At 42.5% G+C, this 22871-nt stretch overlaps 2 protein-coding genes and 1 long non-coding RNA gene across 6 annotated transcripts in view; 2 read left to right on the top strand and 1 right to left on the bottom strand.

The window, feature by feature from the left end:
• The first annotated feature begins 382 nt into the window (after window positions 1-382).
• On the top strand, window positions 383-8998 carry LOC311273862 (uncharacterized protein). 3 transcript variants are annotated; one of them, XM_084381146.1, is made up of 7 exons: window positions 383-572; window positions 2277-2425; window positions 3111-3163; window positions 3818-4171; window positions 4267-4335; window positions 6542-6715; window positions 6823-8998. In XM_084381146.1, exons 3-7 carry the CDS (start codon window positions 3118-3120, stop codon window positions 6927-6929), a joined length of 750 nt encoding a protein of 249 aa, XP_084237272.1. In that variant the 5' UTR covers window positions 383-572; window positions 2277-2425; window positions 3111-3117; the 3' UTR covers window positions 6930-8998. The 3 variants fall into 3 exon arrangements, with proteins under 3 accessions (XP_084237272.1, XP_084237271.1, XP_084237273.1); XM_084381145.1 differs by lacking the exon at window positions 383-572 and adding an exon at window positions 1064-1258; XM_084381147.1 differs by lacking the exons at window positions 383-572; window positions 4267-4335 and adding an exon at window positions 1084-1258.
• Window positions 8999-15703: 6705 nt separating this feature from the next.
• The window catches only part of LOC311273922 (uncharacterized protein), a 28198-nt gene continuing 21030 nt past the window's right edge, over window positions 15704-22871 (top strand). Inside the window, exon 1 of one of the 2 annotated variants that reach the window (XM_084381216.1) lies at window positions 15704-16195. The gene's annotated coding sequence lies outside the window, so the exon portion shown is untranslated. Of the gene's footprint in view, window positions 16196-16388; window positions 16425-22871 lie in introns of those variants that run through there. The other variant, XM_084381217.1, reaches the window with a different exon arrangement.
• Window positions 20011-20395, bottom strand: LOC311273864. Its single transcript, XR_014624709.1, has 2 exons — window positions 20306-20395; window positions 20011-20221 (listed from the first exon to the last, which is right to left on the bottom strand). It is a non-coding gene; the product is annotated as an uncharacterized lncRNA (long non-coding RNA).

Genomic DNA, 22871 nt, shown 5'->3' on the forward strand with positions numbered 1-22871 from the left:
GATAAATCGTCCTAGAAATTATTGCGATAAACGATAATATTGTCGCTTTGAGACCATTTTTCAACTAATATAATGATAATGGCATAATAATGCAAGTACACCCTTTCAAAGATCAATAAACCTTAATTTCTAAAGAATATTTAACATTGGAACGTGAAGAAGACATTTTAAATATCCAAAGTAAATAAAGATGGAGGTTGTGTCCAGCCAAGATTCCTTATTGCAGCAACAATGTTAGCACCATTGTCTGTAGTGATGCGGAGGCGTGACGATTCACGTGATGATGATGACGTATGTTTTTTCCAAGGTGTTTCCCCGTGTCCCCCTGTTAATCTAAACATGTACCAGCTGTCTGTTTATAATCTTATGATGCTGTTATAATGTGTTGTGATTGAGATCCTGACTCACCAAACATCCTGGAAAGTGACAAAGTTACGTTTTTCTATAATTTACATAATAACATAATCGCCATCAGTAAACAGGACGCTGTCTGACCATTTCACTCGGGGAGTTCACGAAGTTCATTAAGTCTCAGTCTGGAGGGCTGACCGTCAGCCAACAACAAACACTTGGTGAGTTAAAGTTTTCTGCCGGGGACAGACGCTGTTTTTCGGGCAGAGATGTGATGAAGAGTCGGCCGGACCGACAGGCTGACAGACACTTCTCCACGAATAACTGCGGTATTATTTTCCTCATATAAGTTGCCAAAGACACGACCAGTTACTACTGTTGTATGGTAATGTAACGTTGCTTTGTGGGACATTTATCTTTATTTTGTTGAGTGAAGGATCTGTACAGTTATCAGACACCAACACCATCAGACCGACACACCCTCGCTCCGCGCCGCCGGCTCGGTTCGCCGAGTTGTCCTTTACAGGAAAAATAAAAAACGTCATTATTTTTATTTAGTTTAGTATGCCTATTATTTGTCAGAGTCAACAGGCCGTTTTGTTTGTTTGTTTGTTTGCTTTTTTCCCTTTTTTTTGTGGCCGCCTTCAGCTCCGCTTTGGTTTTTATTATTATGCGCCTCGCGGCCGCATCACCGGACGGCCGCAGTGGCATTTGCCCACATTGCCCAATGGCCAGTCCGTCCCTGCTGCAGCCTCATGATCACGAGTTGAGCTGATGCAACAACGCGTAACAACTCTTCCTCCTCACTTCAGACACTTGTTGCTAAAGAGAAGCACTTCTTCCTTCTAGCTCAGAATTAAATACTTCAGCTGACACAAAGTGAGACAGCTCGCTCTCATACAAACACGTAAGTAACTCAAAACATGTTGTGTGCTTTAGTTTGTGTTTTTGTGTTTCATCCACTGTTTGTTTTTATGTGACTGACGCACATCAGTTCACCGACGACACCGATCGGAAAACTGATTCAAATCAGCCTCAAGTTTTTACATTCGCTTCTTTATTCAACTAGTTATTGTTAGAGGGAGAAACCTCCTCCAGGATTGAATATTCACAGTCCAGAGAATTAATAACTGACAGGATACTGCGCACATTCAGCAGGGACAAGAACAATACAACAACAAGGAAGTGCAGCTTTAACGTGATGATTGGCTCCCTTTAACTTCTCAAATAACATTAACTATCTTTACATTTTTATTCATTTCTATTTATAATTTATTTCGTCAGTGTCATAAATACACAAATAACACTGTTGTTTATCTGAGTCAAAAGAGTTCATGGATCCTGAATCTTTAGTCACCAGACTCCCTTACAAAACGCTCAATTTTAAGACTTGGTCAATAGAAGGAACTGTATAAACATTGTGAAACGCAATCTACAACACATTCTTATCTATTTGGGCTTACTTGGTCATTCAGCAAACATTTCACATGAATATATTTCTTTATTTGTGTAAAAAATGTTTGTATCCGTTTGTCCTGGTGCACCTGCTCCACTAGGATCCTGTGTATCTCTGTCCCAACATTTGTTAGGGTTAGGCTTACTTTTACAGACCCCCGCAAAGCTCAGATTATAACTCTAACTCTGGAGAAAAGGTTGTTTATTTGACAATTGTTTGTTATTTCAATGTAATAATTCTGTTTAAAATAAAAAACTGTCATCAGAAATGATCATCACAAGCCTTAAAAGGTATTTATTATCATTATTATTATTATTATTATTATTATTATTATTATTATGTGTAACTCAGTGTAAATGCTGACAACATGAACTGAGTGACCACAGTGCAGCTCTGTGTGTGTTTTCTTCTTCTGTGTTCTTCATCAGTCACTTCCTCCTTCAGAAAATGAACAACTGTTATCTTTCAGTTCAGAATCAGACTGAGGCAATGCATCCAGGAAGTTGCTCAGCAGGAAAACTGTGTCTTCATCTTCTTGTTCATACGCTTGTGGAGGTGTTCATGGTTCCTGGGAGCAGCTGACCGATCGGCACACCTGTAACACAAACACACAAACAGGTGGGGTTTTATTTTAACACTCAGGCTACCGATTGCAATAACTGTACACTGAGATTATATGAAACAAGACACTGCACTCTAACGTTAACAGGTGCTTTTAAATCTAGCAGCTAACAGTATATACAGTATAACAACTAGCCTATAAGGACGACATTGAGTTTATTAATAGAGGACCAGGACTACCAAAATAAAACATAAAAAAGTAGCTCAATAAATAAATTAACATGCCATCAAATACACCAAAATAACTAACAATAAATGTAGAGAATCATTTATCTAATAAATCATTGTTTTTTAATTTACTCATTTATTTATTTGTCTGTTTTAATTTTCCTTTTTATTTACATTCTCAGTTTGTATTTATTGTCATTAAACATTATTTGAAGGTTGAAATTATTTATTGTCTTCAAGCAGATCTGTTAAATTAGAGTCGTGATAACTTATGACTGAGATAAAGTGTGAGAGCTGAAACATTATAAGTTAGTTTATAAGTCTAAGTAAATAAAACGTATTGTCACTTGATCCATTGGGACGTGGGATAGAACACACACTCTCTGAAGTTTAATAGACCCAAAAGTACTTTTTAAATTTTAAAAACAGTTTATAATTTAATCTTTATTATTAAAACCTGTTTGATGAAGTCAAATCTTCTTCCTCTAATAAAACTGTCTCTCCTCTCTGACAGGAAGAAGATGATTTTGATCGTTCTGCTCGTCGTTCTGACCTCCTCTGTCTGTGGTCAGTAGTCCTGCAACTCACAATTAATGTTATTAATAGTTGACTGATAATATTCCTTGATTGATTAATCATCTAATTCTTGCAGTTCTATGTGCTGGTTTAATGTTAAGTACTTTTAAACCATGGTCTGGGTGAATTCTCGGTTCTGATTGGCTGCAGGGTGTCAATAAACCCCTGATAAACCGACACATATGAAACTACTCAAGTAGCTCCAGTGAACGTTTCCATCACAGAAGAACCTTAAGGGATGGTTTGATTGTTCCAGCTATTAGTCAAACCCTCAGGTGATGCCAGGAGGTTATTGTTTATGAAAAACATAATATTGTCATCACAAACTGCCTGAAAATATAAATAAATGATCTTATTTTTATCTTTGGCAAGTGACCAACGTATAACCAGACTAATGCCCTTCAAAGTGTCTGTTCTGGCCTGATAATGGACAGCTCAGCAGGCATTGTCCTATACTTGACTCCTGGTGGACACTATGAAGACACAGTAAAATCTAAATCTAAATTGCTTCATTAGTTCAGACTATAAAGCCATGTGGCTCCAGGATCTCTCAGTTCTTTGATAGAAATGTTTCAGGCTATTATGAGGTAAAGCTTGATGTAACTCCACATGATGTCTCTCTTTGTCCCTCTCTCTTGTCTGCAGAGATGTTTGCTGTGAAAATGGCCACAACCTTCTATCAGGCAGAGGAGGACGATAACATCACCATCAGGTGGGACAGTCGCACCAAAACTGACATGTCTCTCACCAACATGGCTTGTTTCCTGCTGTCAAAGCCTCTGAAGCTTTTGTATGAAATGATTAACGGCGTCGAGGTCCCAGAGTCTCAGGATCAACAGTTTGCGGGACGAGTCCAGTGTGACAAAGACGCCCTCAGAGACGGACGGATCAGACTTCATGTGTCCAGAGTCAGGACTGCAGACTCTGGAATCTACTGGTGTGATCTGGCTGCTAATTATAGCAAGATGACGAGGAGATGGGTGCTGCTGGCGACCACAGGTAAGCTGAACTCTGCTGTAGTGCAGGATGGAAACATGTTACTGCCACACAGGTCACACATCAGAGTCTAACAACCTCCCGATTTACACCCACAGAACATTTTGTCTTGAATGTGACCTCTCATGGAGGAAACAGCAATGTGTTCACACCAGCATTAACTGAAGGTAGGTCACTGTGGTTTCTCATAGAGAAATAATACATCATGGGAAACTGGCACCAATACTGATACCCGACCGACACCTTCAACCATGCAGACTCTCCTGGCTACACCACTCGTTGGTTGTCTGCTACGGGGTTTCAAACTGGACCAACATGGCGGCACGTTTGGAAACTTCCTCCAATATTACAAAAACAGCTCAGTGAAGTGTATTTCTGAAGACATTTAAGCCATGCAGATGCCAAATCTGTCTTCATTTCAACTCGACAAAGGTTAACTTTTATAACATTTTTCAGAGGCAGCGAGTCCTGCTGGATGCTTTAGCAACTTTATGAGTTATTTCTTGCTAAAATGTCTCCAGAAATTCATTTCCTTGAGCTGTTTTTAAGATATAAGAGGAAATTCACAGACGAGCCACCACATTGTAGGAGGTAGTCGATTAAGCGTCCAATGCTGCCACAAGTCCTGTGAGCGTACAGTAACCACAAGTTGTGTAGTGTGCTTCATTCTGAGCCTGATGCCCTGTCTCCATTTTCAGTCCTGTCGTTCAAATTGAAAGTATGTTATGCATGAGAGTTATTTATACAAACACTGTGTCCTATTACTAGAAAAACCTACATAAGGAACCAGCTGGCTGAAGGGAAATCACCTGTTAGTGAAACTTTATGATAAATAAAATGTCTGAAATGTATTTAAAGGTGAAATATGGAAGAATTGGCCACCTGTCAAATTCATACCCAAACCAATAGGGGGCAGAATATCCCTAAAATAACCGCTAACTGCTGCTAACTGTAGCTGTTGTTGGTTCATCCACTCAATTAGCCGTGCAGTGTTTGAAGCATGGGGGGGATGATGGTGATAACGATGCCAGAACAGGAGCTTTGGACTGGGATGGGCCGTTGCTAGCTGGTTAGCATGCTTACAGTAGATATCTCTGCATAACAACATATTGATGTCATAACGTCAAACTGTTATTTCGACATTCTGTTGATAATTTTCGTTATTTTTTTTATGTTAGATTCTTACATATTACACCTTAAATTTCCCAAGGAAAAACTTCTAAATATCACAGTGAAAAAGTAGAAATGTAGGAAGACTCACTCATCTTTTACTTAAGTGGTTAAGTCGCCAATCTGATCTCCAGCACACAGCTAATAGTTACATGCTTTGTTTACATAACTGAATAAATATTTTATGACGTGATGACATGTGTAACGTGTGCTGTGTAGATATCTACTCAAGTTAGCATGCTAACAAGCTAGCAACACCTGTTCCTGCGCAACATTCCTGTGCTAGCGTTGTAAACACAAATCTTCCCCTGATGCTCCAAGCTACTCGAGCTAACTAGCCCACTGCAGTTACAGCTAGCAGCAGTTATCGGTCACTCTGGTAATTTGCTGCCTCCTGTTTTTTTTTATTATGAATTTGACAGGTGGCCAATTCTTAAATATTGCACCTTAAACAGTTGTAGTGTGGACAGCGAGTGTCTGATGCATTTAAAGCAACAAAATGTAACTTCCTGGAGAAAGATGGTTGATTGTTAAGGTTCATCCCCAGTACCCCCCAAGTACTGATGCGTCAACCCAAGTCTCATCTCCAGGTATTTGATGACCTGGAGATGAGACTTAACAATCAGCTATCTTTCTCCAAGAAGTTACATTTTGTTGCTTTAATGTCACTAGTTGACCTTTTATCACATAAACCACTGTACCGTGTAGTTAATATGAACTTCATTGTTAAAGCTATTTTAAAATCTCTGTACACTGATTTTAAAAGTGTATCAACATGAACTTAGAGGAAAAAATATTTAGACTTCCACATTTTGGTGACACGTAGTATAAAACCTGAGGAAGCAGAAACATTACATGAAGCACAAAACGTTGGGTAATTCAATATGAACACGCTGAAATAAATCTCACTTGAGCCAAGTAAAATTCAGAAGAACAAAGTTTGTTTCTGTTCAGCAGGTTTTGGTAAATAAGTCAGTGAATTTGCTACAGTGCCACCATGTGGCCATGTGGTGTAATTTCTGTTATGTGACCAGCAGCTGGTTGTGAGACGGATATTTACTTGTTACCTGTTTATTTAGTCACATATTGTCTCATTTCAACGTTTGCTGACTTGGTATAAATGTTCTTGATGTGGTGGTTTGACTCTGATGTGTTGATGCTCCTGATATCAGATACTAACACTGGTTTTCTGTCTTCATGCAGATGCAGAACACACACCAGGAGGGCTGAAGAAGGGAGTGACATCACACGACTGGAGCAAAGTTAAAACGGTTCTCGGAGTCATTAGCTGTGGAGTTGTCATAGTTGCTGGTCTATTAGTTGTCCTCGCTGAAGCTCAAAGTTATCTGGCAGCTCTCATTCGTCAATGTAATAAAGGTGTGTTTGCTCATCATATTGTTCTGAATGGAACTATTTTGTGTCTTATGATGTGATTGTGTCAGTGCTTTGTTTGAACTTACTTTTCTCTCATGTCAATCACACAGATCAACACCAGGACAGATGTGCCATCACTGAGTTCGTGATAGAGATCAATACAGTTCATCGTCTGAGCAACATACATCCACAGCTGCTCCGATGTGAGCAGATGTAAAAACTCGTCACTTTTTACATTCTGGGTCCCAATTAGGCATCAATTAAAGTATTATGTATTAATTAATCGTTTAAACCATGTAACAAGGGCTGGGCGATACAGCCCTAAAATAAGACTGTAATATTGTTAGGCCGTATGGTGTATCAAATATCACAATATTTTTGATCAAATGACTCAAGGTGGACGACTATTGGTGCTTTCACACAATATTAACATGATGATTTCTGATCAATAATCATCAGTAACGAGAATATAATGACTAAGTGGGTAAAGACAAATATTGGAACAAGTAGAACAGTGTGGTAAGGTCAGAAAATGACATCACTACACTGTAATGCAGCTTTTAAACATGGAAAATAATATTGTAATGGCTAAATGCTAATTCGCTTTACTTACTTAGTTCTTGATACTGATAGTTGTAAATCTCTACCCTCCATCCCACGTAGCATAGCAAAACATTTATCAGCTTTCAATAACTCTGAGATGTTTACAGCTGGATAGCTAACTAGCTTAATTTGCAAGCTTAGGGCTAATAAGGCTAACGTGTGAGTTTAGCTAGGTTGTGCTAAAAGCTTTGTAATTTACTTTGGCCCACTCCGTCCTGGTCAGAAGAGATTTAGTTAATAACAGACCTAAAGATTTAATTTTAATGGGGATACAAACAGCTGTTTTCACTATCAATTAAAATATTGATTAAATATTGATTAATAGTTTATTCCGTGCAACATAGAGTAAAATATCATGTAATTTTGTGTTAAGGCGCTAAGTGAACTACATCATCTCGCTCAACACATGTCACTAACACTAACATGGCCGCCAACTGGGCTCAGAAAAGGTCGTAAACAAGATGGAAATCAAAATAAATCTGCTCACATTGACAACTGCAGTTATGTGAAAGGAGAGCTGCTGATATACAGGAGCAGCTCTACAGTGTTTAAGTTACAGGTTTTGGTGAGCGTTCAATGATACTACGTCACTAATGAGACTGTTGGCTGTGTCGTCTATATAATGACGTATTTTCACAGTCTGATATTTAATTAGTTTGATGATTGACATTGACTAACATCATTTGTGTGATTCATGACTCAATTCAAACAGGACCAGTAAATTATTTGTCTCTCTTCAAACCTGAAGGGATGTGGCGTCAGCTCTCTATAGCGATACACAATATATATCTTGATATTGATATTTATATATTAACATTTATTATATATAATCAAACATCACAACAGAACAAACATCAGTCTTACGTTGAACCAAACATGTTTGTAATGATTTGTTTACTCTAACAAGTTTCTGTAACTTGTTTCTCAAACTGCACTGAAACAAGCTTGTGCTCCATACCAGCACTTTTATCTGCTAACATTGACTTTATTTCATATTATTCTAAGTACACTGTAGTGGTCAGTGTTTGTATATATTTCATATTTAATACAGTAATCATACATGTATGTGAATGTGTCTGACAGCAGGCAGCCCCTTGAAACTGGAGTCAGTGAATGTCGGGTCTCATCATGTTGTACTGCAGCTGTCAGGTCAAAGTGCAGAATGATTTGAAAAGGATCCACTGCATTATGACTCAGCTTAACTGAAACATTAATAGCAGGCATGATATGGAAGCAGTTCACCAGCATAAACACATTAAACACTGTTTAAAACTTGTGATGCACTTAGTTTTGCGATAATTTGTGTAAATCCACAGTTATATTGTGTGGGAATAAAACCACAGAACTCACTTCTGACTCTGTGAAGCACTTTCTAACTTTGTGTTGAAACATGAAATGTGTCTGTTTTATATGATGCTAAAATAAACATTTTCACTGTCAAACTCCTGTGTGTCTAAAGAAAATAACGTTTATCAAATATTAAGAAAAAAGGGATTTTCACAAAACATCCCCAGTCTTGAGGGACTTTTCTAACTTATTTTAACATTTGACATCTGAATATTTAACTCATGTGTAATAATGAACTTGTTGAATGAGTCTAATCCAGGAGGACTGCATTTCTTATGAAGATAATCATTTCTCAGCTTTTGTACTTGATCTCTAATAAAGTCCAGCAGGTCAGCAGGCAGCATCGCTTCTTTGTGTCCTTCAGACCTCAAACACACAGATTCTGTACAGAGAGGAGTGTCCAAGGTCAAACTTTGACAGCCAACAGGAGTGTTTGATCGCAATAATATCTCAAAATAATGACCTGCCCAAAAAGCTGTACCTAAGCATTTACACCAAGTGTATTAAAGAATAAAACATATTGATGATAAACATGTCAAATTTTACAAATACAGTTAACAGTAATTAATAAAAGCTGCTTCCTGTGGTCTGTGGAGAAAGTCACCAGACTCCTTTAAAAAGACGAGAGAAACTTTATAAACCTTGTGAAACGCTGTCTACAACACATTCTTAACTATTACAGCTTTCTTGTTAAAAACATTATGGTGGTAAAAATGAACATGGTCAAATATAATCATCTAGTTACATTTAAACATACAGAAACAGAAAAATCTGCAGCTGCATCAAACACATACAGACCCTTTCCAAAAAATTTGAATATCATGGAAAAGTTTATTTATTTCCATAATTCCATTCAAAAAGTTAAACTTTCATAGATTATAGATTCATGGCCCACAATTTAAACGATTTCAAGTATTTGTTTATTTGTACATAATTTGGGCTTTCAACTCATAAAACCCACAAAAACAGGAATTCAAAAAATTAGAATACTGTGAAGAAATCAGCCCAAATTTTGCAGGGCATGAATGTTTTAAACTGAGTGTCACACACTAATCATCTACTAAACTCAAAGCACCTGCACAGGTTTCCCCAGGTGTCATTAAATTGCTTCACTTTGGTTCAGTTGTCTCAGTTCGGTTCAATATGGGGAAGACTGCAGACTTGACAACTGGCCAGAAGACCATCATTGATACCCTCCATAGGATGGGTGAGCCACAAAAGTTCATAGCTAAGGAGGCTGGCTGTTCACAGAGTGCTGTGTCCAAGCATATCAATGGAAAGTCTAGTGGAAGGGCAAAATGTGGCAGGAGAAGATGCACCAGCAGAAGAGATGACCGTGGGCTTCAGCCGATTATCAAACAGAGAAGATTCAAGAATCTGGCAGAGATCCAGAAAGAGTGGAATGAGGTGGGAATCACAGCTTCAAAAACCACCACATTCAGACGCATCCGGGAGATGGGCTACAACTGTCGGGTTCCTCGGGTCAAGCCACTTCTGAGCCTGAGCCAACGCAGGAAGCGTCTCAACTTGGCCAAGGAGAAGAAGGACTGGACTGTTGGCCAGTGGTCCAAGGTCCTCTTTTTCAATGAAAGTAAAGTGTGCCTTTCATTCGGGAATCAAGGTCCAAGGTTTTGGAGGAAGACGGGTGAGGAACAAAACCCAAGCTGCTTGAGGTCCAGTGTGAAATATCCACAGTCAGTCATGATTTGGAGTGCAATGTCCGGTGCAGGTGTTGGTAAACTCTGCTTTCTTAAAGGGGACATATTATGCAAAACTCACTTTTTCCTTGCTTTCGTATGTATATTTGCGTATCCGGAGTGCCTCCCCACCCCTTAAGCATGAGTTTTGACAACTAAGTCAATATTTTGTACCTGGCAGAGTCAGGAATTGAGTCTCTAAGTGAGCCGTTTGGATTTCACCCGGATTGTTACGTAACAGTCCGGGTGATATGAATAATCCAGCCCCGTCGCTGGGTATCTCCTCCCACATTACGCCAGCTACCTGAACGAGGATTCGCCATTTTCTCGTTCTCGCTAACTTGTACAGGCTGAACTAACATTACATGTGAAGTTATCAACATTGGGCTTACTGGCCGTAGGATTCACGATAATGTTAATGATACGAAACGTTAATTTGTCATATCAGCACTCTTTTAAAACATGACGGTGAATTGAGAAAATGAATTAGGATATTGAGATTTTATCGCTTCTAACCGGCCGGTGAACCACTGCTCGGCCGTGAACATGGGGAGGAGACTGTTCTCTGACCGTTTTCCTGTGTGTTGGTATACATGTAATACATGTGTAGCATTAGCCGTAGCGTTAGCTGTAGGCTACAGCTTACAGTATAACTAATGCTACAGCCTGTAGCGTTAGCTGCTGGCATGAGAGACCAGACCTGAGAGTACCAGAACGTTATCTGCAGTAAAGCAATCACTACTTTATTTTGGAGCCGGAGACAGGGGCTACCTGCTACATGTCTGCTGTGCTACTATTGCGTTGTGTATTGCTTGTTGTTGTTTTTTTGTTTTTTTCTCAACTTTATTGAAAGTTGCTGTGTATCGCTTGTTGCCATGGTCACACGATGCCGTCCTCACGTCTTCCGGCCGGCAGGTGGGAAAGGCACTGAAACCGGCCGCTTAGAGCAGGGCTGTGAAACTGGTGCGTAAACAACCCTGCTGTGCTCAATCCTTCGGTTTTCTCGATCAAAGCATCTTACTATCATTTCATTTAGACATCAAGGACCCATGTCAACAAGCAGAAATGAGCATAATATGTCACCTTTAAATCCAAGGTCACCACAACAGTCTACCAGAATGTTTTAGATGACTTCATGATTCCTTCTGCTGAGGATCTGTATGGAGATGCAGATTTCATCTTCCAGCAGGACCTGGCCCCTGCCCATACCGCCAAAAGCACCAAAACCTGGTTTGATGCCCATGCCATCACAGTGCTTGACTGGCCAGCCAATTCGCCGGACCTAAACCCCATTGAGAATCTATGGGGTATTATCAAGAGGAAAATGAGAGGCACCAGACCCAAAAACAAAGAAGAGCTGACAGCAAGCATCAAGGAAATCTGGGCTTCCATAACTCCCAGGCAATGCCACAGGCTGATTACCTCAATGCCACGGTGCATCCAGGCAGTGATTAAGGCAAAGGGATTCCCAACCAAGTATTGAAGATTGACATATCATCTTGAAAGTACCATATTTTGATTGATTTGATGTGATCCTAATTTTTTTATTTTTTTTTTTTTCTGCAAAAACTGAGAAGTAAATGGTGATTTCTTCACAGTATTCTAATTTTTGGAATTCCTGTTTTCGTGGGTTTTATTTTTTAATTGAGCCCAAATTATGTACAAATAAACAAATAAATACTTGAAATCGTTTAAATTGTGGGCCCTGAATCTATAATCTATTAAAGTTTAACTTTTTGAATGGAATTATGGAAATAAATAAGCTTTTCCATGATATTCTAATTTTTTGGAAAGGGTCTGTATATACCTAATTTTCAGTGCTACTTCCTCCTGAGGAGGGCTCTGTGAGGGCACTCAGTCTTTCGGCCCTGTGAGAGTGGTGAGAGAATCAACTCACTGCCATCAGGTGTGTGTGGCACTGATTGGCTTTGATTAATCCCAGGTGTGGGGAGTCTTCATATACCCTGAGTCTCCAGTGCCCTGTGCTGACTCATTATCTCACCTTCAGAGGTAGTGAGAGGTTCTCCCTGTGCCTTCTCTAGTTGTCGGTGTATTTGCAAACACCAACTCAGAACTGTGTGTGCGTATTTGTGGTCAATTGCCTGTTTACCAGTGAATACTTTGGGGTGCTGGAAAGTTTGTGTGACTCCAGCCTTTTGGGTTACCAAAGGTCTCCTGGGCAGCCTTTGTCTTTCGTTTGGAGTTTTCTGGGTCTCCTGGACAATTTTGGTTTTGAGTCGGCTGCTTGGCAGCGGTGGTTTAGTTAAACATTTTAGGGCTTTATTTCATTAAGGAAGCCCATAGTGCCTCTATATAGTTTCTTTTTTTTCCCCCCCTCCCCTTTCCAATCTATCGTTACTACCTTACCTGTTGCTGTGCTATATAATACTTTTAGCCATTTCACCATCCTGTAACCAAAACCTAACTTTTCTAGCACATTAAACATAAATGTATGCTCCACCCTGTCAAACGCTTTATTAAATCAAGAGACCTAAATCCCTTTCTGCTTTGTTAATTTCAAGTATTCCACCGTATCCCTAATTGTGCCTACTATGTCTGCTGCTTCTCTCCCTGGTACGCTATACGCCTGCGTTGGTGCTATTATCGTATGCCCCACTTGCTTAATCCTGTTTGCGAACACCTTCGTCAAAATCTTATAGTCGGTGTTTAACAGTGTGATTGGCCAAATTGGATCAATCCCCCTTTTTGAAAACCATAGTGATCACTCCCAAAGTCATAGAATTGTACACGTTGTCACTACGCGCCATGTCCTTGTACACAGATAACAAGATCGGCTTCAGCACACTTGCAAAAGCCTTATAAAAATTTGCCGTCAATCCATCACTACCCGGACTTTAATTGGAAACTAGTTGCTTAATTGCAATCTCTAATTCTTCAGTTAAATCCTGATCACATACAAATGTATCACTTTGACAATTTTGCCGTCATATTGGACAGAATGTCCTCCATGACGTCCCTCTCCACACCTTCTGATGAAAACAAATTTTGATTAAAAATTATAAACCCTCTCCACTAAGATTTGTCTCATCTCCTTGCTCATCCCTCAACTTACTGATGTAACACTGTTCCTGTTTTATTTTTTTCTAGGTTTAAAAAAAGGCTGTGCTCCCTTCTCCCTCCACTGCACACTGTGCTCTCATCTCATTTTCTTAACCGCTTTTTCCGTGAGGATCGCAGGGATGTTACCGCTTTATTCCCCCCCTTTCAGGGTGTTGCGGGGGTTACTGGAGCCAATCTCAGTTTTCATATGGGTGAAGGCCAGGGGAAGGCAATTTCGGGGTTCAGTATCTTGCTCAAGGATACGGCATGTAGCTCAGTTCCTCCCAGGGGAGCCAGGGTCACCTCCTCTACCCACTGAGCTACAGCCGCCCCTACATACTGTGCTCTACTCCGCACAATTGCTCCTTCACACTTTCTTTTTTCTATCATTTTAAGCTCTGCATGTAAAACCCCCAACCTGTCGTCGTCGTCGTCGTCGTCAATCCGATCTTGTTCCAATAATTTTGCATTTAAATGCCACAGACCACCTCCTTTTCCTCTTTTAGATTCCCCTAAGTACACAAACAGAAAGGCATGGTCACTTAGGAAATTAAATGTATAGCGCGCGCCATGGAAGCTGTGCATTTGTCCTTGCTTAACCAAACATAAATCGATCCTGCTCCTTCACAGGGATCCTTTCACTGCTTGCTGTCTGGAATAAGTCCTCATGAGTGGGTTTTCACTTCTCCACACTTCACACCAGTCCTGCTGCAACATAGTCTCTTGCCCTGCTGTCTCTCCTCGTCTGACACTGCCTCCTGCCGCCACCGCTGCTCCACTCCTTCTCCCCTGCCTAAGAGTCGCTGTGGGGCTCGTCTCCGAGCTTGGCCGACCGCTGCCCTCCTCCTCCTTATGTCCTTGCCTCTGACAGTGATGACAGAGGAACTCTGGGCAGTCTCTTGCAATGTGCCCAGGCTGCAGGCACAGCCTGCACACCCTCACCTGCTGATCATGCAGGACACGGAAGTATTCGGACCCCTCTACTGTTTCAAACTTAGTGCTGTAAAGCAGTGACGAGATGGCCTCCAGGAACCGGACTTTGAAGAATCTCGTTCCGTCACACACCTCCGTCCCAGACCATTTCCGTCAGCGTATTGCTGACGCCGGCTCCACTCCCCACTGCCGTAACTTGTTCCCGATCTGCTAGTCCGTAATGTACAATGGTAGATTTAGAAAAGACACCACTCTGGTGTCTCTCACCAGCTCAGTCGCCAGCAAGCTGTCCAGCAGCCTTTCTTTTCCCCTCATACTGCTCATAGTCAGCTTCCACCTCTTTTCCGCCTTTATCCTGCATCCCAGCACCTTCCCACAGGTGAAATCAACGGCTTTTAAAAAGGTCCAGCATGGAAATGTTATCGCCCTCGATCTCCACATTGATTACCAGCTCCTTCCGCACCACCTCCCCGCTCCCACCTGCCTCTCACTTTCGTCCCCGCCTCGGTCTCCCCCTCCGCTGCTGCTGGTGCCCTCTGCGTTGCCTCACTATGGCGCTCTCCACTGTGCGGCGTCTCCACCACTCTACCTTCTCCTTTCCTCTCTCCGCTCCTCGGACCACTCTCACCGGCATTCCCCACACCTCCTCTCCTCACTGCCCACCTCAGCCAGCCGCAGGTCTCTCCGCTCCGCCATTTTACTTCTCATTGTCCAGTCCACAGCCAGTTTTGTTTCCGTGTAGTCCGTCTTGGTTTCTCTTTTCCAGGAGACTGTCCCACCTGACAGCATCTGCTGCTGGGGCAACAGTTTCCTCTCACTTTCTTGTTTTTTCCTTTTCTCCAGCACACAGCCACTCTCTCCTCGCTTCTCTCTACACCACGCTGCAGCCACTGGAAGTTACTGGGCGTGTTGTTTTTTTTTTTTTATCTTTTATTATGAAAATATTCTTTATAGCCTACATTGATTATACATCTGTACATTTCTTTTAAAACTCCACGAACAAACAACTTTAAAGACATGAATGTGTTCACAAAAGAATAACTCGGAACTAATTTTTACCATACATTAAGAACCAAAAAGAAAATTATCCAAATGAAAAATGCTCCAAACTTAAATAATGCAAAAAGTGAAAATAAACACATAACACAATGAGTGGAACGGCATTTAGTCATCCCACAAATTGACAAAAAGGAAAATCAAAATCAACCAAAAAAGGTGTGGAGCAGGCTATGAAAGGGGGAAAAAAACAAAGTAAACACAGACTATTTACAAAACATTAAAAAGAAAATGAACAGACTGACAATAAATGCTAAGTTCCAGGGGAGACTGTGTCTCCCCCTTTGCTTAAAGCTATGGTCTACGATTTGAAAGATTTGTTATTATTATTAACATCATTTAGATGGTGGTTATGACCCAATAGTACCACCTACACAATGTGGAGAGTAAAAGGAACCAAAAAAATCCATTCTCTCTAGTGTCTGTAAAACTGAAAAGAAATGGACCAATAGGAACCATCCGGCCCGGATGGCTCCTATTGGATCAATTTTCCGATCCAATCCTCGCTCACTCTCCTGCTCCTGCTCACGTCTGGTCCCGACCCACTTCCGCATTTGAAACTACAAGCGGACAAGAGGTTTGTTTTGCCCTGAGCAGTTCAGCTGCCTCTGCTTGCCCCACCGACAAAGAGTCAAAGAAAGAAAGTCTGTCACTGAAAAGACACAAAGCCAGATGAGAAACAAAGAGGGCTCAAACCGAATAAACATCGGGTCATCGTTTGAACGGCGGCGAAAGGTCCGTGAAGATATGGACCCGGTGCTGATACAGCGGCGTTTCTGTTGAGCAGGTAACCTTCGTCTCTATTGTGGATGTTGTGACACAGATAACTTTCATGCCGATGCTGCTGATGACTGTGAAAGCTGCCGTTAGTTTGTTTCTGTGTTATTAGACGTGTCTGTCTCCGCAGTGTTGTCAACACTTGTTTACTTGTTTGACGGAGACGTTAGCCTCTATGCTAGCATTGTAAGCTAACAACAAGTCTGAGTAGCACCGAACAGCAGCTGGGACACACACAGGTCTGTTTTTCAGCCACAATGTGGAAGTGATCGTTGTGATGAAAGCTGACGGCAGCATCTGTTAGTCTCTTGGCCCTCGGTAACTTTTAGAAGTGGCTAACTTAGCTGTTGTAACTTATAACGTAGCTGTAAGGTAACGTAGCTGTAGCATGCTAATGACGTTACGCTAGCCTGGCTGTGGAGCTTAGCTGTGGACATTGTAATGACTTACAAGATTTACGTTAGTTTCAACGTGCATTGTAATAACTTTATCTGTGAATCCGACATCGTTACTCCGCATTCAAAGCTGGGCTGTATTTGGTTTCTGCCGGCTCGTTGCTCTTGGTGCTTGTTGCGGGACGTATAAAGTTCGTTGAAGAGAAAAAAAAAAAAAAAAAGCTTGTTGCGGGACGTATAAAGTTCGTTGAAGAAAAAAGAAAAAAAAAAAAGCTTGTTGCGGGAGGTATAAAGTTGTTGATGAGAAAAAAAAAAAAAGCTTGCAGCCGGAGGGGGTGTGTCGCGGGACTCCGAGGGGAGAGCGATACAAGCTCGGAGGGGAGGGGTTAAGGAGCACAGAGGGGAGGGGTGTGTGTGTGGGGGGGATGCTTTTTTCAAACCTTTCTCAGATCGTAGACCAGAGCTTTAAACCCAAAATGTAAAAAACACAAAACAGACTCAAATTCCCCTTCACCTGTTACCCAAGACACTCAACTTAATCGAAACAAAAACATAAATCACCCAACTCATTTTTAAAGCAAAATGAACTTCCCTCCACCAGTGCATCCAGTTGCTGCGCGCTCTCCAGGGTCCTGAAATGGCTGCGTGTTGTGATTTTCCAAATTTCAGTGACTTCTGTGTGTCTGTGTTTGTGGAGTGAGTTGTTTCTTCTGATCCATGTGGCTTGCCTGCCCAGTGACAGAATGGTGTTTGCTAGTGTGTTTTTATGTGTGAGTCCGAACAGTAAGTGCCATGGTGTGAGTGAACTGGGTTGGAAATGACAGTGAGCGCGCAGCAACTGCAACAAAAAGGAGTGAAAACTTTTTAGATTGTTACAGTGCACAAACAAATGACATAAATCTTCATCCCCTATCTCACAAACTGCACAGACACCTAGAGAAGAGCTCCCTGTGGATCTGGTGCAGGATGACCCCGGTGTAGACCCTCCTGTGCCTGATCTTGAAATTCAGATCATGGTTGCTATGGGGTACGTTGAAATTTTTCCAGATTGTTTCTACGTCCGAGCCAGGGAAGACCCCCCCCTCCAAGCTGCCTCGGAGGTAGGTCGTCTCCACAGCTCGGACGCAAAGAGCTTATAAAGCACTTTGGTTTTTGCCTCTATGAGAGGCATGGTGGATGTGGGTGATAGGCAGAGGAGGAATCCCAACCGGGGCTCCCGCACCGACCCTCTGGTGCAGAGAGCTCTTCTCCAGGAGTCCGGCAAGGCCCTGTCTACTCTAGCACCGATGCTTCCAATGTGCCCCGGCCTAAAGCTAATCCTCCCCCTAACCAGTGAAGCTTTGGCTCTTTGAAAATCAAAGAGCCCCTCCCCGTCAATCACCTGGCCTAGAGATCAGCGGTCTGCCTCCGTGCTGGAGGAAGGGAGTCTGGAGGAAGGGTAACAGCGCATTGCTACTTCTATTCACTTCCTTTGGCTTGAGGCGGGGCAGCAACTTGCCCCACGCATCTAGCACCTCCTGAAAAAACAGCGGTAGCCGGCCGCAGGCTTTTCTGGGAGGGAGAGTGCACAAGTTGTACACATCCCCCTCACCGTACTGGGCCAAACAGCCAGCCATCGCGCCCTCCCAGGGGTACTGCCTGTCCGGATCGAGAAACTTTCGAATTAATTTCACCCTTAGTGCGTCTTTTTTGGCACTGATATCAATTAGTCCTAAGCCCCCCTCCCGCTTATTACAAATTAACACCTTGTGAGTGATCGAATTTCCCTTCCCTCTCCACAGGAATGTGAAGAGGGTGCTTTGCAAAGCTTTTGATGCCCATTGTGGCAGCTCGCAGGTAACCAACACATTTAATAGGGTGGAAGCTACTAAAGCGTTCCACACTGTTACCTTTCCTCTCAGGCTAAGACCACGAGGCCTCCACCTGTTAACAATGTAATTCACCTTATTAATTACCCCATCCCAATTACTCTTTGTGGCCCTATCCCCGTCTATGCCCACAATAATTCCTAACACTTTCAGTTGCTTATCTACTAAATTAAATCCCCACTTGTTTGCCCCCTCCCTACCTGCCATTAATAAGTTGTTTTTTTTGGTATTTAGTTTTGCCCCCGAGGCTGCCTCGAAGGCTTGAACGTGTTCTATTAGCCTGTCTATTTCCTGTGGCTTTGAGGCGAGGATGGTCACGTCGTCCGCAAACGGGACGACAGTGACCCTCCTCAGCCCTGTTGCCACAGGTAGCCCTGGCATGCGGCCGTCGTTTGCGACTGCGGTCACCAGAGCTTCTATACAGAACGAGAAGAGCAGGGGAGACAGAGGACACCCCTGCCTCACTGACCTGCCTATTTGGAACCCTTTTGTTATTCTTCCATTTAGTTTGAGTTTGGATTTTGCGTTTTGATATAGTAGTTTAATCATTTTAATTATTTTCGGTCCGAAACCTATACTGTTGAGAGCTCCATACATGAAGTTATGGTCTATTCTGTCGAATGCTTTTTCTAAGTCAAGGTTCAGGAGGAGACCTTTACCGGTCTCCTCCATCCCCCTGACCGCTCCTTGCTCCTTGCACCATGATTGAATCAGTTATATCTCTGCCGGGGATGTCGTGACTAGCCTACAGCCGTACAGCATCCCCTCCTTCATCCTGTTGGTGATGATTTTAGCAAAGATTTTATAATCGGAGTTAAGTAGGCTTATTGGCCTGTAGTTTTTTGTCATTTTTATCACCTTTTTTAGAGTAATTTGATTATCCCCCCCACAAAGCCTGTTGGGGTTATGCCCCTATCTATGATTTCATTGTATAGTTGAGTTAATAATGGTGCGAAGTAAAATTCAAATTCTGTATATACTTCTGAGGTGAGGCCGTCTTCCCTCGGGCTTTTGCCCTTTGATAGCCCGGCTATGGCCCTGACGACCTCATCCTCAGTTATCCTTTCTTCTAGATTTTTCCTATCATCTCTTTTAAGCCCGTTTTTGATTCCTTTTAGTAGTTCTTCCCCCTTTTCTTTGTTGACTGTTTGGTTTTTTTAAAAAAGATTTTCATAAAATCTCACCACTGTCTCTTCAATTTCATCTATATTACTTACTGTTGTGCCTGCCTCATTTTTAATTTTATGAATGGTGGTTTTCTTTAAATTTTTCTAACACTAGAAAGTAGGCCGTGTAGTTTTGTCCATGTAAAAGGTCTGTTACTTTGGCCCTGAGTGCAGCTGCTTGGCACTCCATTTTTTTTTAGTTAGTTTTTCTTTTGTTCTTTCTAGTTCCTCCAGTTCTATTTTTGTGGCTGTGTCTATTTTGTTTATTTTTTCTGTTAGAACATTCATTAATTTTTCTTCCTCCCTTTTTTTCCTCCAATTTTTGCTTTTGCTATAGTTTATATGTTACACTTGGTAGGATTTAGTAGGACCCAGAAGCGGACACAGGGCAGGATGAACTGTTATAGGTGCTTTATTTAAGGAACCAGAGGACAGCTTGTGGTGATGAGAGTCCTTGTCCGAGAGGTGGCAGGAGGAGACCAGGTAGCTCTCGGGGCGCTGGCAGCGGTGTGGCGTGTGGCAGCGGAGATGCGGCCGGGGCAGACTGTCCGCTGCAGAGGCGCGGGGAGAGCGGAGTCACAGGCAGAGTTTGGGTCACCGGTGTACACTGGAGGCAGAAACAAAGTATTAGTTAAGGCAATCACAAGACATTAGAAGTTTGGTAACGCTTGGTTCGGGCTGAGCCATCTACCACATCTGGTCGACGTAATCATCTGGCAGCAGGTAGCGTGGAGAGCGGGGTTATAAACAGGCGCTGATTGCCAACCTGCTGCAGGTGTGTGTGTGCAGGTCAATCCTGGAACAGGAGCTGCGGCCCTGTACTACCTGCACCCTGCTGTAGGTTTTTTCCGAGGATTTAAGGCTCTAAAGACATCGATTAAGTTTTGTCTTTCACATAAATCTGCAAGCACAAAGCGGCTGGTGTCATTTTTGAATTTAGATCTTCCCCCCACATCCTTTGGTGTTTAGATTATATTAAAATCTCCTGCTATAATTGTGGTCGGGGTGATCCATTTAGATAGATTTTTAATGAACACTTTGCGTTTTGTTTCTTCATTAGGTGCATAAATGTTTATCAATCTGCCGTTCCATACATTACTCACGATATCCAGAACTAATATTTGTCCCTCAGGATGTGCCCCGGTTGAAGGCACATCCTGCACACTTTCACCTGTCTATCATGAATGACCCTGAATTATTCTGGCCCTAATGCCGTCTCAAATCTTGCAGAGTAAGGCAGGCTCTGGATCTTATCATTGAATTTTACTTTGAGAAACCTGGTGCCGTCAGCTATTCTGGTCCCTGGCCACATCTTCCTCCTAATCGGGGAGACGGCTCCCACCCCCCAGCTCTCTAGTTTTCTGATAATTTTCTCATCAGTAATGTATGCAGGCAGATTCAAAAACGATACAACCAACTTGTCGTTACATAACCCTTTGGCGTGTACCGCTGTCTCACCAATTTTAAAGCCATCTAGGATTCTCTCCTTACCTTTAACATGTGACAGTCACTTCATAGGTGCGGGAGCCCGTGGCACGGCAGGCCACCAAGCCCCCACACAGGCTCCTCACAGCTCGCATCAGCTCCAAGGCCGAGATGTTAACAGTCCCTTGTAGCTCCAGGATCACTGTGAGTACCTTGTCGTATGCCGTTTGTTGTGCTGCAGGCGCCGCAGGCTGGTTCGCCGCGGCTCCTCCGGCCGCGCTCCCAGCCCTCCTCGCAGCTAGCAGAGCGGCCGCTCTCTCCGGCATGCCTCCGGCCGCTGCCTCCCCTGGAGCAGCCGCTGGAGCCCCACCTCGCCCCGCCGATGTCTCCGTCGTTCTGCCATGCGCTCCTTCTAGTCCCGCCGAAATGGAAGCCGGTTCTGCGGCTCCTGCCCTCCATGCCACTGGATGCCCCGGTGCGCCAGCCTTAAATGACACGCTGCGTCCCATTGCGCTCGCGGCCCCTCTTGCAGGCGCAGCGCCTGCCGTGCCAGTCGCTGCCCTGGCTTTCAGCCTCTGTTGCTTGGCTGCCACCTCCGTTCTCTTTTTTTTTTTTTTTTTTTTTGTTTTCCACCGTCTTCCAACCCGGAAGACTGGCGAAATCAGCCTCGCTCGACTCCTGCACTCCTTCCACCACGTTTCCCTCCTTATTTAATCCGTAATCACAAAAACCTTGTTGTTCTACTTTCCCCAGTGAGTCCTTTTCAGGATTCACTGGGAAAGTGCGGGTGCAACCAAATCAGTAAGACTCTTAGCTTTACTCATAGTCATGCCGTTCCGTGTTCTGTTTGCCATGCTGTCAATCAATCAATCAATAAGAGGGTAATTAAGTTATATTAACCTCCCCCGAGCAGTGAGTCCACCGTCGGGGGGGGGGGAATCCACACAAAAATATTAAATCAAAGTGACACGGAAAACAAGGTTTTCGTGAAAAAAGATGGAAAAAAAGATGGAGACCGTGAGCTCCCACACACACAACCTGCTCTCTCTCCGTTCGGCTCCACACTGACGTTCGGGCGTGTTCAGAGTGGTATGGCCATAAGCCACACTTGCACCCCAAAAAAGGCCCATGTTATCTCGCATAGTTCTTTTATTTTACCTCCCTCTTTGTACATCAATACTGGAAATTGACATCCACAATTATAACATTATTTTATTTCTCCATACTTCCGACAAACTCTGTTTCACCACCTGATAATAGTCTCTCATTACCTGTAGTCTTATCGGTTCATTAACTTCCTTAACACATTCCATCACTACACCTTCTGGCAGAAAACCAGGCAACACCTCATATCCTTCACTTGGACTAACTTAGCTCTAATCATATTACTATTATATAGCATTTTACCATCCTTAGTTACCTATTTTTTTTAAATAAATATATAATTCCTTAATTATACACACAGACTCTGCTTCATACTCTACATGTTCCAGGAACTCCGATTGTGCAACAAAAAATTCTCTATAAAAGAGAGGCAAACCTTCGCTCATTGATTTTTTAACTTTCATCAATAGCACTCCATCACCTATATTCATTACCATATTCAGGAAAAACCCCATCAAACTCTTCCAACCATAATCCACTTCACCATATAAATATTTTCTAATCAGCTTCACTCTAAAAGCTTTCATCCTACTCAAAATATCAATTAACTGTAATCCACCCTCACTATATCTACCTATCGTTTTCCTAGCAATCCTTGTTACTTTCGAACCCCAAATAAAGTCCATCACCATTTCATTTACTCCATTTATAACCCATACAGGCAAGTC

This window comes from Pagrus pagrus, assembly GCF_965226575.1.
Source record: "Pagrus pagrus genome assembly, chromosome: 18".
Taxonomy (NCBI): Eukaryota; Metazoa; Chordata; class Actinopteri; order Spariformes; family Sparidae; genus Pagrus; species Pagrus pagrus.

Excerpts from the sequence above, each read along its gene's own strand:
- LOC311273862 (XM_084381146.1), top strand. The coding sequence starts at position 3,118 with ATGATTTTGATCGTTCTGCTCGTCGTTCTGACCTCCTCTGTCTGTG. Across the intron at positions 4,336-6,541 it reads CACACCAGCATTAACTGAAG|ATGCAGAACACACACCAGGA; the intron begins GTAGGTCACTGT and ends GTCTTCATGCAG. Across the intron at positions 6,716-6,822 it reads CATTCGTCAATGTAATAAAG|ATCAACACCAGGACAGATGT; the intron begins GTGTGTTTGCTC and ends TCAATCACACAG.